Here is an 18,703-nt window from a genome sequence, read left to right as displayed (position 1 = left end):
GAGTTTATGGCTATTTCGTGTGGGTTTCATTTGATTTGTATGGATAAGTTTTTGGAAATTTTTATTAGAGGATAAAAAATTGAATATAATGACAATGTAATTCTAATTTCCTAATAGGCATACAATTATATTTTTAGTGGTAGTATTGAGCTTTGTTTCACTTTCTTTTATAAACATTTTATTTATCTGTAATTTAAAACTTAATATCAACTATTATTAATGTTAAGTTGTAGTACCCTCAGAATCTGGCTTTTCTAGCATTAAGATGTAATGTTGAATTGTATGTTTAAACTTTTTCTTTTTTTCTTGTCTCATAGCTGATAAAAATTATTCTATAAATCTTGAAGACTTAAAAAATTCACATAAGAAAAGACATCACTTGTCTACTGTAAGTATTTTTCTTCTCATATTATTTTCTTCAAACTGTTATTGACCTGCTTTCCTAGTTTAAAGGGTTTGTTTCACTTCTAATATTACTGCAAATTTTTCTGTAGTACCAAAATGTTTGTATTTATTTTCATATCAGCTAATGACTAACTTTAAAATATATGCCTTCTTGCCTTTTAGCTAATCTTTGTAGTTAAAAATAATTGTGTTATTTTTTCATTTGGAATGAAAGTGTGGCACCTTTTATTCTTGTGGAAAAGAATCAAAGTAGTTTTGAAATGGGCCCTTGGTCATGGGAAAGCATAGCTGCTAACATGCTGGGTGCGCTCTCTGCAGGTCACCGCCTGGGGCTTTGCCCAGTATGAGCTCTTGAGGTCCACCACCTTGGATGATACAGCCCCTGGGTCACAAACTACAATCACTTTGGATATTTCCTGGAGTCCTGTGGACGAGATTCTTCAGATCCCCCCACTCTCTTCCACTGCAGCTCTGGTAGGAGTGAGCCCTGTTTTCTGTTGAGTTTTCTCGGTGTAGGCTTACTTTTCACTTGCTTGTTGCTGATACTGTGTACTCTTGGCCCGGCCTGGGCCTGGCCCTGGCCCGGCCCCGGCCCTCTGGCAGTTTGTCCCTCACTATCCCGAGAAGCCAGTGGAGGTTTGCCAGATTATCTGATCTATCAGTTGCCCACAGCACTGCAATTGTGTAACTTAAGAATTTTCCAGTGATTAATAAAGTCTTGAGTTGGGACTCAAGTGAAATCATTGCTTCTGCCATTCTTTTTATAATTTTTTATTTTTCAATTACAGCAAACATTCAATATTATAGTAGTTTCATGTGTAAAGCATAGTGGTTAGACATTTAAATAACTTGCAAAGTGATTCCCCGGTAAGTCTAATACCCACCTGGCATCATGCACAGTTATTACAGTGTTATTGACTGTATTCCCTATGTTGTACTTTACATCCCCATCATCTCTGTTATTCTTAAAAGAGTGCCTATATTGGCAGTAATTCAAGAATTATTATACTATTAGGTCTTTTCACCCTATAACATTTTAGCAATCTATCTTAAGAAATCAATCAGAGTTGCTACAAAAATACGTATATGTACAATTTATTTACAGTGATGTAGCTATGTTTCTGAACTCTTAAAAACACAACCTGAATGTTCAATAGGGAAATGACTAGAATAGATTTTCATGATGAAATATTACACATTCTTTAAAAATCATCATTTAAGGCGTCTTTAATATTGTAAATAGTGGTTGCCACAGGGTGGTGGGATTATGGATAATTATATTCCTTTTTTATTTTTTATTTTTGGATAATCATATTCTTAATGCTTTTCCTTCAGTAGGAATTTGCTTACAACAGAATTTAATTTTCTTCTTTCTCACCCCCCACCTTTTAAAATAATACCGTAGGGTTGTAAAACTTTACCTTAGGTTGGACAGCACACAGCACACTGTTCATGTAGTTAGGAGTTTAATGAACATATTTATCAGGGGGGTTATATTTTTAATGTGTGGTAATGCTAAGTTTATCATTGATTCTTGAGCTGTATTTATCTTTCTCCTAATTGTCTTGTGGAAGTTTAGTGGGAGAGAACCGGAAAGCATACAAGGAGAGTAGTAGTTCCATGTAGCTACAATTGCGGTGTAGAGATGGGTGTGCTGCCCTGAGTTTAGCTTACTGTATCGGGATGGGAGGGGTCTGTGGTATCTGAGTGAGATGTTCTAAATGAAGTTTTGCCCTGCTTTTTCCATTCATTAGTGCTTTATGAAATGTATTCTTAATATGTGGGTAGTTTAAAATGCAAATGACTATGACTCTTATGCTGAGAAGATGGGATTACAGTTGAAAACTGACTTTGAGAACTTTTTAGAATATTAAGGTGGAATTGGGAGATCCCAGAAGTCCTTTGAGTCATCTTCACAGAGAACTGAAGTTTCTCCTTGTGAGTATTCTTCTGGAATTTGTAACTTGCATTAAATCTCATGATTTCATAAAAATTTTTGCTAATATCATTGTTACTTAGTTTTATGTTCTTCAAACTTTGTTCCAAATGTTAAGTGTGCATTGGGTACTCTTAGCAGTTTGGGCAGTTTAATTTTACTATGTGGCAGTTATCCTTACATTTAAAGGGAGAACTAGTTAGATAATTAATAGCTACAGTTCTGCCTTTTTTACTGGAGTGTTTGGTTTTTATTTATATGATGGATTCCCCTTTCCAGGTGGATTAGCTGCCAATTTATTTCAAATACATATATAATCTGCATGTTAATACATTGGGTTTTGATTGATTCTAAAGATTAATGAGCATATATTCCAAGAATTTTTTGTTTCAGTAATTTTAGCTCCACTGTACAGATTGCATTGAAATAAATAGAAATTCACAGTGTCTTAGCCTGTCATACAAAATTAATTATATCCAAATCATCGCCTTCCTCCCTCCCTCCCTCCCTCCCTCCCTCCCTCCCTCCCTCCCTCCCTCCCTCCCTCCTTCCTTCCTTCCTTCCTTCCTTCCTTCCTTCCTTCCTTCCTTCCTTCCTTCCTTCCTTCCTTCCTTCCTTCCTTCCTGTCTCTCTCTCTCTCTCCCTCTCCCCCTCCCTCCTTCCCTTCTCTCTTTCTTTCTCTTTTTCTTCTTTTTCTTTCTTTCTCTCTCTTCCTTCTCTCTCCTTCCCTCCCTCCTTCCCTCTTCTTCCCTCTTCTTCCTCCCCCTCCCTCCCTCCCTCCCTCCTTCCTTTCTTTCCTTCTTTACTTTCTTTTTTTTACAGAGACAGAGTCAGAGAGAGGAATAGATAGGGACAGACAGACAGGAACGGAGAGAAATGAGAAGCATCAATCATTAGTTTTTCATTGCGACACCTTAGTTGTTCATTGATTGCTTTCTCATATGTGCCTTGACCGTGGGCCTTCAGCAGACTGAGTAACCCCTTGCTCGAGCCAGCGACCTTGGGTCCAAGCTGGTGAGCTTTGCTCAAACCAAATGAGCCCACGCTCAAGCTTTCAACCTCGGGGTCTCAAACCTGGGTCCTCCGCATCCCAATCCGACTCTATCCACTGTGCCAAGGCTCCTTCTTTTCTTTCTTTATAGCTTTATTGAGATATGTTATATCCCATAAAATTAATTTGTTTTATTGGTTTTTAGTATACTTACAGAGTTGTACAACCATGACCATATTTAATTTTAGATGATTTCCTCACCCTGAAAAGCAACTCCATACCCATTAGCAGTCACCTCCCACCCCCATTAGCCCCTGGCAACCACTAGTGCACTTTCTGTAGTGCCTTGTTCTTTTTATTGCTGAACAGCATTCTATTGTATAGATATACCATATTTTATTTATCTATTTATCAGCTGGTGAACATTTAAGTAGTTTCTACTTTTTGGCTGTTCTGAAGAGTATTGCCAGGAACAGTGTGTACATGTTTTTGTGTGACACATCTTTTCACATCCCTTGGGTGGAGTTGCTATGTCATATGGTAACTCTAACCTTTGAGAACTGCCAAAGTATAAATGGTTTCCAAAGTGGTTGCATCACTTTACATTCCTACCAGCAGTGTAGGAATGTAGGAGGCCTCAGTTTCTCCATATTCTTGCCAATATTTGTTATTATCTGCTTTTGTTTTTGTTTTTATATGTAGTCATCCTACTGAGGATGAAGTGGCATATTGTTATATGGCATTACCATGATGGCTAATGACTTGTAGTATCTTTTTGAGTTCCTATTGGCACCTACTTATTGCTTTAGCTTAATCTAACCCCTACTTCCACTTCCACTGAAGCCCCAACCCTCACCATATTGAGCTCCCTACTTATAGTAGGTCTGATCCTGTCATACTTTGTCACTTTCTGGTGTATGTCTTGATCCATCTGATGTGCCCTTCTTTCACCTCTTCTTTGGGTGAGCTCTCTGTGAATTCTTCTGTTTAGGATAGTCTCACTGATTACCCAGACATCTCTTGTCAGATTATTTCTCAATCGCAGTCATTTGTTTACTTATCTGTCTGTCTCATTAGACTTCAGTGTCAGGTATCCCGTTGCTTCTTGAGCATCTATCTAGTATAGTACCAAGCATTCTAAATACTTTTCCTTCCTGTTATAATTTCCCTGTTTATGCAAAACTGGGTACATTTTCTACCTTTTTCACTTTTCTTCTTGAAAGCTCTTCCAGGACTGTCACTGTGGGCTGCCATCATACTTCTACCCTCAGGTATGCCACTGCCCTTCTCTCTCTACCCTGGCACAGAGCTTATCCACTCCGTGATCTGACTATTGTCTTTACGGGCAAACTCCAGAGCCTTTCTTTTAGTGATACTAGCTCCTATCTTTCCTACTTCCACCAGATTATTTCCAGCTTGAGTAGAGGGCTATTGCCTCAAACTCAGTATGTTCAAAATGAAACATGAAATCTCCAAAACAGATCTCCAGGATAGGAACCCCTGTGTGGGTCCACCATTCCTTCAATTTCCCTTATACATCAAACCTTGAATAATGTGGGGTTAGGGGTGCATACCCTCTCACCCCTGCATGGTTTACAGTTCATGTATAACTTTTTATTCCCCCAAAACTTAACTACTAATAGCCTTCAGTTGACTAGAAGCCTTACCGATGTCATAATAAACTGTTAATTAAAACATATATTTTGTTATATGTATTATACTATATTCTATGCATATATATAAAGTAACCTAGAGAAAAGAAAATTGTTAGAAAATGATAAGGAAGAAAATATATTTTTACTGTATTTATTAGGAAAAAATCTGTGTATAAATGGACTTGTGCAGTTCAAACCCATATTGTTCACAGGTCAACTGTATCTCACTTTAGTAAGAACTGTTTCTGTCACCACCACTTACTGCCACAGCTGGAAGCTGCCACTGTAGCATATGCCAAACATGTGGCGCTAGATTTTTTTTTTTTGCATTTTTCTGAAGCTGGAAACAGGGAGAGACAGTCAGACAGACTCCCGCATGCGCCCGACCGGGATCCACCCGGCACGCCCACCAGGGGCGACGCTCTGCCCACCAGGGGGCGATGCTCTGCCCATCCTGGGCGTCGCCATGTTGCGACCAGAGCCACTCTAGCGCCTGAGGCAGAGGCCACAGAGCCATCCCCAGCGCCCGGGCCATCTTTGCTCCAATGGAGCCTTGGCTGCGGGAGGGGAAGAGAGAGACAGAGAGGAAGGCGCGGCGGAGGGGTGGAGAAGCAAATGGGCGCTTCTCCTGTGTGCCCTGGCCGGGAATCGAACCCGGGTCCTCCGCACGCTAGGCCGACGCTCTACCGCTGAGCCAACCGGCCAGGGCATGTGGCGCTAGATTTTTTTTCGTTATTTTGCCTGAGGCATCAGCAACTGGTAAGTGGAAGGACTGGCTTAAAACTCATTCAAATACATGTCTATCTAACTTAAAATTCCATGCTTTGCTATAATTTTCCTTGTAAATTCATAGAATCTTAGCTAAACACAGGGACATAATTTCTCTGAATTCAATCCTCTGTATTTTTATAAATGGGTAGGATCTTTTTTTCTTTTAATCCACATGTATACCTCTCTCTCATCTCTCTCTCTCTCTCTCTCTCTCTGTCTCTGTCTCTGTCTCTTGGAACATACTGTTCTTTTCTTCCTTTGAAGTTTCTCTCACTGTGCCCATCTTAGTTAAAACTCTTATCACTTCCCTCCTGGATCACTCTAATGATCATTTGTTGTTTCTCAACAAGGGCACTGTTAGTATTTCAGCATTTTGGACAGGATCATGCTTTGTGGTTTGGGAACTTTGTACACATTGCAAAATGTTTAGCATCCTTGGCCTCTACCAAATTAAATGTTCAAAATACTCCTGTACCCCCAAATATTGTGACACCAATATTATCTGCACATTTTCCCAAATGTCCCCTGGGGGGTAGAGGATGAGATCACTTCTGTTGAGAAATATACTTTCTCCTTTCCTTAGAATCTGTCCTAGATATTTCTGATGGAGGAATTCTTAACTGCTTGATCATGCCATTTTCTTGCCCCAAAATCAACAGTGGTTGTTGTCTTCTTCCATGTGAAGTAAAACATCTTTTTTTTTTAATTTTTTTAAAACTTTATTTAGTTTTTTAGAGAGAGGGGTTTTGAACTGGCAACCTCAGCATTCCCAGGTTGACACTTTATCCACTGTGCCACTACAGGTCAGGCGTAAAACATCTTTTTAAATTTTAAGATCACTGTTCTGTGTGGCCCCTATTCCTTGTCATCTGCTGGTGTTCGCTAGGTGTTTTCTCCACCCTGGGTGGAGTCACTCTCCCCCTGCCCTCTTTATCTCATTCCATGCTCCTTCCCTGCTCTGCAGCTGATAGTTCTCACCTTTGAATTGGAATTGAGCTGAGGTTTCACGCTATTCCCTGACTATTCCAGCATATCTTGTCGTCCTTTTCTTAGTACTTCAGTTTTAAGATGGTATGTTTAGGCACATGCATTTAAATTATTTTTATGTAAACTTCCAGTTTGTTTTACATTTGTTGTCCCAATTATTTCATCTGTACTATCAGTCCTTCTTAGCCAAAATTACAAGTATCTTCAGGGAAGGCTCATCAGTCTTGAATCCTGTAGCATTTGTATATATGGCGTCATAGTTCAGACGCTTTGGATATCTGTCTTGGCATTGTCAGTTACTAATTACGATGTGGCCTTTAGCAAGTTACCTTAGTCTGTAAAATGAAGGTAAATAGTAATATCTGCCTCATAGAGTCTTTGTTAGGATTAAAGAACATTGTATTATATACGTAACACTTAGAATAGTTCCTGGCATTGATTAAACACTCAAGAAATATTAATGTTATTAAAGATATTCTGATTGATTATACTGTGTTTTCTGCAAATAAGCTTTTGAGTCTTTGTTTAATCTCCAATAGGTTTTGGCTGATGGTTTGAGGACTGGTATAACTGAATGGCCTGCACCTCTGGAAGAAAAATCTGCCGTTGAACTTGTGCAGGAATTTCTGAATGGTGTTTGTTTTCCTAATTCACATTTCTACATGGTTATTTTTCTTAATTGGGAATTTATACTTGCCATGTTTAAAAATAGGCTGTCTGTTTAGGCTTGGTATTCTTTTTGGTTGGGATATATAAACTATGAAATCTATGGTCAGAAAGATGGCTTTCATTCTGAACTGCTAATGGTAACAGCCTAAATAATTTGAAGAATAAGTTTTTCTCTAAAATTTCTATACCACAGCCATATTTGAGATTGTAGGAGAAGCGGGATAGAACAGTAACCTTTGAGCACCTACCACGTACCCAACATTGTGTATCAGGGGCTTTCACTGTCCCTCAGTTTATCCTTACCCCCTGCCTAGCGGCTGTCTTTTATGACTTCCATTGGAGAGTTAAATAGTTTGCTAAAATCTCCAGTTATACTTCTACTGTCTTCATTTGCCATTTTAAAATAGGCTTAGGATGGAAATATTTTCAAAAGTAGAAAAATGAAATCCAGAATTAATAAGCTTTTGTTATTTTCTAGACTTAAATAAGCTGGATGGATTTGGTGATCCTACAAAAAAAGACACAGAGGTAAGTGATTGTTAGCATTTAGAAATAGACACTGAAATAGCTTCTAAAGTGTAGTGGTACTGTTATCTTTATGCTGTACCATCTGTGTCAAATGGATCCGGTACAGCAAAGGCAGTGTTTTGAGGGTAGTCTTTTCTTGGTCTTTGATGTCAGCACTGATGATTGTTTTTCTTTAAACAGCACTAATACATATGTATTATTAATTGCCCAACTGCAGAGTACTGGAAATGAATGTTAGTATACTATAACACCAGGGGTCCCCAAACTTTTTACACAGGGGGCCAGTTCACCGTCCCTCAGACCATTGGAGGGCCGGACTATAAAAACAACTATGAACAAATCCCTATGCACACTGCACATATCTTATTTTAAAGTAAAAAAATGAAACGGTAACAAATACAATATTTAAAATAAAGAACAAGTAAATTTAAATCAACAAACTGACCAGTATTTCAGTGGTAACTATGCTCCTCTCACTGACTACCAATGAAAGAAGTGCCCCTTCCGGAAGTGCGGCGGGGGCGGGTAAATGGCCTCAGGGGGCCACATGTGGCCCGCGGGCCATAGTTTGGGGATCCCTGCTATAACACAGTATAACTTTAGTATATTAATATAAGATGGCATGTTAATATGCCAGAGGTGGTATTATTTAATTAAGCTAATAGTGTTGTCATTTGACAGATAGGAAAATGAAGACAACAGTAATTTAATTATCTAGATAGATAGATTTTTTTTTCTTCTTCTTTTCCAAGTGAGAGGATGGGAGATAGAGAGTCGAGAGACAGATTCCCCCATGTGCTCCAACCAGGATCCACCTGGCAACACCAATCTGGGGCCAATGTTCTGCCCATCTGGGGCCATGCTCACAACTGAGCCATTTTTAGCACTTGAGGTGGATGCTCCACAGAGCCATCCTCAGTGCCTGGGGCTAATGCACTCAAACCAATCAAGCCATGGCTGTGGGAGGGGAGGGGAAAAGGGAGAGAGAGAGAAGAGGGAGGAGATAGGGTGGAGAAACAGATGGTCATCTCTCCTATGTGCCCTGACCAGGAATCAGACCGAGACATCCATACAGTGAGCTAACGCTCTACAATTGAGCCAACTGGCCGGGGCTAATTAAATATTTTTACATGAAGGAAAGTTGATGCTTGTCTTTAGGCATCACAGTTTTAAGACCATTTTAGGGGTCCAGTTTTTCACTGTTGATTGATTTTGTGGCTATTCATTAGTGAATAAAGTTGAAGAAATTTATTAACATCTTTTTTGTGTGTTTTCTTGGGTCCACATTTTCTCAGAGCAGCACTGATAGTTTATTGGCCTTAAACTATTTCACTTTTTAAAAATATTAGACTGAGACTGAGTACTCTCCGATGCTTCTTTTCCAGACAGTAAAGTGCGACGGTGCTACCTTTGATTGTTCCATCGAGTGTCTCTTCACAGTCCGGGGTGATTTCGATTTTGCTGAGCAGCTGTGGTGCAAAATGAGTAGTAGTAGGTGTCCATCATGATTGAAAATAAATTGTTTTCCAGTTACTTTTTAGATTTACTTTTGGCCTGACCTGTGGTGGCGCAGTGGATAAAGCGTCGACCTGGAAATGCTGAGGTCGCCGGTTCGAAACCCTGGGCCTGCCTGGTCAAGGCACATATGGGAGTTGATGCTTCCAGCTCCTCCCCCCTTCTCTCTCTCTGTCTCTCTCCTCTCTAAAAAAAAAAAAAAAAAAAAAAAAAAAAGATAGATTTACTTTTAATTAAGTCTTTTGGAATAATACAATGTGTACTACTAGTTTTGTGTGCAAGCCGGTTCCTGTTTTGCAAATTCATTTCTCATAATGCACTGGAACGTTCTACTCAAGAATTGTACTGATAACATAAGACAGTTTATAGAATCTATTATTTTCTTCTGCCTTCAGTATGAGACTTAGGTGGTTTTTAAGCTGTGTTTATATGAACAAACATACACCTTAGTAAAATTATAGTTATTATAGAAAGAAAAAGATTTTCCTCGATATTTTACTAAGCATATTATTTTGTGGTAAGCAGTTTAATTTCTTTCTTAGAAATGCATTGTGTTTCCTTCTGCCTTTTTTTTCCCTTTCCCTATCCATAAAGACAGATACTTATCTTCCTCTTCATTTGTGTACCCTTAGTATTAATGACATATTTGATCTGCAGAAATACCATGAAACTAATGTTAGACTGATTTGTTTTCAAGGTGTGATTTCCTATCAAGACTTGGTAAAGTGTTTCACGTTGATCATCCAGAGTCTGCAATGTGGTGATATACAGCCATGGGTGGGTTTAGTAGTGTGTGTTCAGTGTTTTCTCAGCAGCACAGCACAATGGTTAAGGACACAGGCTCTGAAGCATATTGTCTGACCTTGAATTCCAGCCCTGTGCTTACTAGCGGTGTAAACTTGGGCAGATTCCCTTATTGCTCTGTGTACCAGTTTCCTCATCTGCAGAGTAGGAGTAGGAATAATACCTACCTACCTCATAGTGTTGTTTTAGGATTAAATAATTTAATTCATATAAAGCTCTTAGTATCAGCTCATAGGTAAGTGCTCAATACTTATAAGCTACTAATATTGTCATTGTTATATTGCTATAAATGATAATTCTCATATACTATTGATAAAGGTACAATTTGGAACACTCAGAAGCAATTTTATTTTATTATTTTTCTTCTTTTTCAAAGTGATAGGAGGGGAAATAGAGAGACAGACTCTCACATGCGCTCTGACCAAGATCCACCTGGCAACCCCCATCTACAGCCAATGCTCTGCCCATCTGGGGCCATGCTTGCAACCAAGCTATTTTTAGCACCTGAGGCAGAGGCTCGAAAGCATCCTCAGTGCTGGGGGCAATGTGCTCGAACCAGTTGAGCCATGACTGTGAGAGGGGGAGAGAAAGAAAGGAGGGGGAGGGGTGGAGAAGCAGATGGTTGCTTCTCCTGTGTGCCCTGACCAGGAATTAAACCTGGGACATCCACATGCTGGGCCAACACTCTACCACTGAGCCAACCCGCTGGGGCCTCAAAAGCAATTTTCATAATGATCCTGAAAATGTGTCATGCCCTTTGAATCAATACTTTTTTTGTTAGGATCCATCCTAAGCTCATACATAGAAATATATATGAAGATTTTATGTATCAAGTCTGACTAGCGATGGTGCAGTGGATAAAGTGTTGATCCAGAACACTGAGGTTGCCAGTTTGAAACCCCAAGGTCACTGGCTCTGAGCGTGGGCTTGTCAGCATGGGGTTGCTGGCTTGAGCAGAGGATTGTCCACATATTCCCAGAGCTTACCAGCTTGAGCCCGAAAGGTTGCTGGCTTGAGCAAGGTGACACCGGTACAGCCCTGGGAAGGCACATATGAGAAACAATCAATGAACAACTAAAAAGCAACTATGAGTTTTTGCTTTTCACCCTCTCTCTTCCTGTCTTTCTCTCTCTCTTCAAAAAAAAAGATTTTATGTATCAGAATCATCATTGGAACTTCATTTAGGGTAGCAAAAAATTGTAAATAACCAAAATTTTCACCATTAATGAAATGACTAAGCAAATAATAATATAACCATATAATGAGACATGGAATAGTTGCTAAGAATGATTCTGACAGATGATGTGGAGAAATGCTTATAATGTTCAGTAAAAAGACAGGCATATACACTATTGTATTCAAAAATGTAAATTTCGGAGAGAAAAATCTGGAAGCAAACATGCTAAAATGTCTTAGCAGTAACTTCTGGTGTTAGGGTTACAAGTGAGTTTTTCTGTTTATATATTTCTACACTTTACGAATTTCCCATAATGAGCTTGTTCTTTTATAATCAAGAGAAAGCTAAGTAAAAAGCAAGAAACAAAAATATTCCTTATTTAAAAGAAATTACTTCACTAATGAGATGGTTTATTCATGGCTATAAAACTCTGAAACTTTCATAGGTGTGAACAAAGATACACTCCAGAGCAAAGACATGCAGACTTTGCTCCTAATTGAGCATTAGTGAGTCTAGGCATTGTCGTCTTGGCCATTAAATTATTTTCCTGAGAGTTTTTTTATGAAATGTTTACAAGAATATCCCTGCCACGTGCAGTGAATGCAAATGAAGTGAAAATAGTTTTGTTTTGTTTTTTAGCACCAGAGACAGAGAGAGGGACAGACAGGCAGGAAGGGAGAGAGATGAGAAGCATTAGTTCTTCATTGTAGCATCTTAGTTGTTTGTTAATTGCTTGTTCATTGATTGCTTTCTCATATGTGCCTTGACTGGTGTGTGTGTGTGGGGGGGCTACAGCAGAGCAAGTGACCCCTTGCTCAAGCCAGAGACCTTGGGCTTAAGCCAGCGACCATAGGGTCATGTTTATGATTCCACACTCAAGCCAGCAACCGCTCACTCAAGCCAGTGACCTCAGGGCTTCAAACCCTGGTCCTCCATGTCCCAGTCCAACGCTCTTATCTACTGCACCACTGCCTGGTCAGGCAAGTGAAAATAGTTAAAAAAACAAACAAACAAAAAGGAGATGCAGCCCTGGCTCAGTGGCTCAGGTAGTAAGAGTGTCATCCTGATATGCCACAGTTGCGGGTTTAATTCATGGTCAGGGCACAGACAAGAATCAACCAATGAATGCATAAATAAGTGGAACAATAAATTGATGTTTCTTTCTCTTTCCCTTCTTCTCTTTCTCTCTTCCTCTCTCAAATCAATAAATCAAAAATTTTTTTAATGCAAAAGATTGTGATAAAAATTAGAGATCATAGAAAGACTGTAGTGAGAAAATGTCAAATATTTTTTAGTTATGTTTAAAATTAATTGTTTAACATTTGGAACACATGTTAGATCTCTAAATTCACAGCTCTTTTTAATTTGCAAGTGATCAAGTTAGTATGTTGGACATTGTAGCCAATAAGGAGTTCCTTATGACATATTCATGGACTACTGAGGGAGAGTTTTCTGCAGCAACAGATTTTCAGTGTAATTGAAGATGTTTGATTTGACAAATATGCTCCCTAACGCTTAGCCAGGAGAAGAGAATTCCTAGTTGTGAAGGTTTAAAGGACCAACTCTGCCTTCTCTTTGGTGGAATTGCAGTTTGGGGTGATAAGTTTAAATTCTTAATTGCTTTGACTTGAGCAGGAAGGGCACTGTAGAAACTATGTTTGTAACTTGGGGGCTTTTATTCAAACAATTTATCGTATCGGGGACTGAAGATGCAAGCTTATAATATTTAGCTTGTAGCTAATGCAGTTTGCTTCTCTTTTGCTAATTGGATTTATTTATGGTTTTATAAAATTTTCTTGATTTATAGCTCCATAGTGGAAGTACCAGTTTACTAAGTAAGCTGATTCATCAGTCTTACCATGGAACCATGGACACGATTTCTCTCAGTGGGACGCTTCCAGTTCAGATGCTTTTGGAAATTGGTTTGGACAAGCTAAAGAAAGATTATATCAGTTTTTTCATAGGTAAGTCCCTTTTCCAGCTCAAAAGTTATAAAGTACAACCTGACCAGGTGGTTGCACAGTATATAGAGTGTGGGCCTGGGACACTGAGGTTGCCTTCTTGAGCTCAATCTCACCAGCTTGCATGCAGGGTTACCAGCTTAAGAGTGAGATCATAGATATGACTCCATGGTCACCAGCTTGAGGCCAAAGGTCACTGGCTTGAGCCCAAAGGTCTCTGGCTTGAAGCCCAAGGTCGCTGGCTTGAGCCCAAAGGTCGCTGTCTTAAGCAAGGTGTCACTCACTCGCTGTAGCCCCTTGGTCAAGGCATGTATGAGAAGCAATCAATGAACAACTACGGTGCCACAACTACGAGTTAATGCTTCTCATCTCTCTCCCTTCCTGTCTGTCTCTGTGTCATTCGCAAAAAAAAAAAAAAAAAAAATTTGTACATCACAGTTGTTAGCCAAAAGGTATTCTCAGATTTTATCTTTCTACTTGTCCCTAGTCATTTGTAATCCTGGCTTTGCCCCTGGTTCACGGTATGACAGACACTTACGGTAGTTTTTCCTCAATGAAGGTATTAAGGATACTTATAGTGTTTATTTGTTTTTAGTTCAAACATTTTGAGATTCTTTAGGCTAATATAGTAATTAAAAACTTAATTTTATGAGATGCTATTTTAATACCCAACATTTGGTTGTTTTTATTAGGGCAAGCTGTGATTCTTTTTAGAATAAGTACTAGTATGTCTTTATGGTGTGATGTGCCAGAAAATTTGACTATTTCTGAGGAATTATTTAGCTTGAGCATTTCTTTTATATATGAACTATGAAAATATTTACTTAGGTTCTTTAATAGAGAATAGCTAAACTTTATTTGCATGTATGTTTTTTTCATGATAGGTCAGGAACTTGCATCTTTGAACCATTTGGTGAGTTTTTTTAAATCAAGACTTGGTTTTTCTTTTATTCATTCATTCTGTATAAAATTAAGTGCCTAAGCTTTGCCCCTCCTTCTAGGTCCTAGGAAACAGATAAATGAGACAGTGAATGCCCTTAATTATTCATGTATAATAAAGAGACAGACAAAAATTTAGCCAATTTAGTGTCATTTATTATTCTTTATAAATTTACGGCGCTGACATATCGTTGTATCCTGTCAAGCCAGTGTCCTCCTACAACTCTCATTTATCTAAAATGGTTAGGGAATGCCTTTCTTCGATAGGCTCTGTAAAAGAAATTTTGCTTTATATTCTCTCTTTTTTTTTTTTTTTTCATTTTTCCGAAGCTGGAAACAGGGAGGCAGTCAGACTCCCGCATGCGCCCGACCAGGATCCACCCAGCATGCCCACCAGGGGGCAATGTTCTGCCCCTCTGGGGGGTCGCTCTGTTGCAACCAGAGCCATTCCAGCGCCTGAGGCAGAGGCCACAGAGCCATCCCCAGCGCCCGGGCCATCTTTGCTCCAGTGGAGCCTCAGCTGTGGGAGGGGAAGAGAGAGACAGAGAGGAAGGAGAGGGGGAGGGGTGGAGAAGCAGATGGGCGCTTCTCCTGTGTGCCCTGGCCAGGAATCGAACCTGGGACTCCTGCATGCCAGGCCGACGCTCCTCCACTGAGCCAACCGGCCAGGGCCTTTATATTCTCTTGATACGTTCCTGTTACACACAGATGCCAAAGAATTTATTACTTCTGGGTTTCAGGGTCATGATTACAAGCTTTTGTATTTTTCTAGTGTTGTTAATTTAGAAAGTTTAGGTGATTCAACAGCATCTGTACTGACCCTTGACATTTGATAGAAGACCCTTTTAGAAAATGAAAATATAGTAGCAACTTGTTATTTGTCTCATAAAAATACAAGATAGGGCCCTGGACGGTTGGCTCAGTGGATAGAATGTCAGCCCGGCATGCAGATGTCTGGGTTCAATGCCTAGTCAGGGCGTACAAGAGAAGCGACCATCTGCTTCTCTGCACCCTGCCTCTTCCCCTTCTTTCTCTCTTCCTGGGTGCCTTGGTTGGTCCGAGTGTCACTCTCAGGCACTGAGGATAGCTCGGTTGATTTGAGCATTGGCCCCAGAAAGGGATTGCCAGGTGGATCCTGGTCAGGGTGCATGTGAGAGTCTGTCTGTCTGCCTCCCCGCTTCTTACTTAAAAAAAAAAAAATACAGGGTATAAGAACTCTAGCTGTGCCTCTTGTGCAAAGTAAGACTCAACTGGATTCTTTGGCAGTTTACTCTTTGCTCTTCAAATTTTAAACGTTTTATGTATCTTTTTGGTGGAAAAATGCTCTAACAACCACACACACACACACACACACACACACACACACATTAGTGGGGTACCTAAAAGGGAAGGTTTGATACATTTTTTTAAACTTAGGAAAGTAATAACATCTTTGAAAGTTAAAATACTGTATAGGGCAAATAACCCTTAATCTTATCATCTAAATATGAGTAATTTTTATGAATCCCCTCTAGTCATTTTATGTGCCTGTTTGTTTTGTTTTGTTCTGTTTTTAAATATGGTTTCACTCCAGACTTTTGACACAATAATCCTTAAACTTGAGAATCTCGTGAAAGGGTTGTTAAAATGCTTAAGCCCCGGCGACTCAGTACATCTAGGGTTCAATAATGTCTTTTTAAACAGGCCATCTCCTACTCCAAATAACTCTGCTGTTTTCCCTTACTGTATTCGTTTTCTGTACTGCATAACTAATTACTACAAACTTAGAAGCTTAGATGAACACAAATTTATCTCCCAGTTTTCAAGGGTTGGGAGTGGGCTTATTTTAGCTGAGTGTTCTCTGCTCAGGGTTTCACAAGGCTGAAATGAAAGTGTCAGCCTAATGTATTTTCATCTGGAAGCTAGACTCAGAAAAGAGCGCTTTCAAGTTTCCTCATTTGTTGTTGACAGAATTCTTTTCCTAATGGCCTTATGACAAAGGTCCCCATTTTTTTGCTAGCTGTTGTACCAGGATCAGTCTTAGGTCCTAGAGCAGGGGTCCCCAAACTATGGCCCACGGGCCGCATGCGGCCCCCTGAGGCCATTTATCCGGCCCCCACCGCACTTCCAGAAGGGGCACCTCTTTCATTGGTGGTTGGTGAGAGGAGCATAGTTCCCATTGAAATACTGCTCAGTTTGTTGATTTAAATTTACTTCTTCTTTATTTTAAATATTGTATTTGTTCTCATTTTGTTTTTTTACTTTAAAATAAGATATGTGCAGTGTGCATAGGGATTTGTTCATAGTTTTTTTTTATAGTTTGGCCCTCCAGCGGTCTGAAGGACAGTGAACTGGCCCCCTGTGTAAAAAGTTTGGTGACCCCTGTCCTAGAGGTTGCTTGTGGTCCTTGCCATGTGGCCCTCTCTACAACATTACAGGCACTTTGTTTATTCGGAGCCAGTAGCAGACCTCATAAAGGACTCACTGATTAGGTCATAGTAATTACTATAACCTTTCTTTTGATTGATTCAGGGTCTGTCGTTAGTAACCTATTCACAGGAGTGACAACCATCATATTCAGAGGTTCTGGCTGCACTCAAGGAAAAAGATTATGCAAGATGGGCACTCCAGGGGGCTTGAATCTTGAGGAACATTAAATACCACCTACCATATTTACCATGGCCTATTTCTTTAGGATGAGGTCTCAGAAATAGGATTAGAAGGTCTGAGCATTTTATGATGCTTGGCATACACTGCCAAATTATTTTCCCAAAGGAAATACCAATTTACCAGTAATGTGAATAGAATCTTATCAGTATACTTGCTTACTTTCTTGGTACTTCAAGTTTACTACTTATTTTTAGAGCTGGACACTTCCATCAACCTAGCAAGAGTATTGAAGTTAAGAATTATTTTATGGATTTGCCATTTATTCCATCTGGAGAGGTTAGTTGGTAGCAGTCACCCACTTTGGCCTCCTTTGTGAAGCAGTTCTGTGATTTGCCTTCACCAGAGAATATGTAGAATGGTTTGCTTAGAACATTCTCAGTGAAGATTTGACCTACAGATTAGTTAGAGAAACAGTGTTGAAAGGTGGTATATCCTGTCTTGCTGCTTCCTGTGCCCCTCCCCCTACCCCATGAATGAAGCACCCAGACTTAAGTTTAGCAGGAATAGCAATATTCTTTAAAAGATTCTTCTAAACTCTATTTTGCTTATACTTTTTTCATTCTAGGAATATTTCATTTCTCCATCAGTAGATATACAAGAACAAGTTTATCGTGTTCAAAAACTCCATCATATTCTGGAAATAATAGTCAGTTGCAAGCTTTTCGTTAAACCTCAACATGAGCTCCTTTTTTCTTTAACACAGTAAGTATTTCTCTGTTGTTACTTACAGAACAGTATTCTCTTCTGAAAAAGCTGCAGCCAAATTATGTGCCTTTTTTATTATATTAGGATAGAATCCATACACCCTGTCTTCACAGTAGCAGAATGTCTCTAAGTCACTGTCATAGGAAGGGAAGGCTTTGAAATCAGAATGTTTAACGGCCGTAGAGTTTAACAGAATCAGTTAACTTGCTAATTTCCAAAGGAAGGTTCCTTTTACTGCATCTCATTTTCTCATCTATAAAAGTGATCTAATAACCTTGTTGTGTGTGTTGGCAGGATTAAGTGGTACAATGTATATAAAGTACTTGTTACTTCATAGGTGCTTAGTAAATATTAGTTTCTTCTCTTTTCTTTACATTTTTATACATTTGGGCCAAACTAATTGACAGCCATCAATATGATAGCTAAATGGAATTAAATATTACCAGATCTCTGTCAATAGCATTGCTGTGATTTTAGATTTCTGCCAATCGGTTTGATAAAAATTAGTTTGGAATAATTCTCATACATGGGTGGTTGGGGTCTTACATGTATCAGAGGTCTCAAACTGGAAATAAGTGACCCATCTTGCGGCAAGCCTGCATTTCTTTTTCCCTGTGAAAGGAGATCTACCTCTCCCATTTCCAAAATTAGAATTTATCTCAGTTGTAATGAGAGAAGTACCAGATACTAATTTTTTTCCATTAAAAATAAATAGTATAAATAAGTTAAATCTTGACTTCCCCAGACTCTGAAAACCATGGAGGCTATATCTTTTGCCTGTTTTTTTCTTTCTGATAGCTCTTTCTCCTCACTTAAGCTTTTATTTGGGCTAAATGTAAAATAAATGTATTTTATATTTAGGAGAAATACGTCTACTACTGATTTTTGAAAAGCAAATGATATTTCCTTCAAAAAAACCCAAAATAATCAGTGTTTTGTTGAGAGTGGAACACATTTGCTTTGTGTCCCTAAGATTATTTTGTTGTTGATATTATTATTAGTGGTATTCAA

At 39.1% G+C, this 18,703-nt stretch overlaps 1 protein-coding gene across 2 annotated transcripts in view; it reads left to right on the top strand.

Moving 5' to 3' along the window:
- Positions 1–18,703, top strand: part of ZWILCH (zwilch kinetochore protein) — a 40,001-nt gene that overhangs the window by 12,834 nt on the left and 8,464 nt on the right. For both annotated transcript variants that reach the window (XM_066273305.1, XM_066273306.1), the window contains 10 exons: positions 318–388; positions 724–879; positions 2,272–2,343; positions 7,285–7,378; positions 7,893–7,942; positions 9,328–9,433; positions 10,155–10,234; positions 13,246–13,402; positions 14,284–14,312; positions 17,553–17,689. In XM_066273305.1, the coding sequence (XP_066129402.1) occupies positions 318–388; positions 724–879; positions 2,272–2,343; positions 7,285–7,378; positions 7,893–7,942; positions 9,328–9,433; positions 10,155–10,234; positions 13,246–13,402; positions 14,284–14,312; positions 17,553–17,689 (952 nt within the window). The remainder of the gene's footprint in view (positions 1–317; positions 389–723; positions 880–2,271; positions 2,344–7,284; positions 7,379–7,892; positions 7,943–9,327; positions 9,434–10,154; positions 10,235–13,245; positions 13,403–14,283; positions 14,313–17,552; positions 17,690–18,703) is intronic.

Source organism: Saccopteryx bilineata, chromosome 4 (assembly GCF_036850765.1).
Source record: "Saccopteryx bilineata isolate mSacBil1 chromosome 4, mSacBil1_pri_phased_curated, whole genome shotgun sequence".
Taxonomy (NCBI): Eukaryota; Metazoa; Chordata; class Mammalia; order Chiroptera; family Emballonuridae; genus Saccopteryx; species Saccopteryx bilineata.
The sequence above is the reverse complement of the archived record's forward strand: the minus strand, read 5'-3'. Positions and strand labels throughout refer to the sequence as shown.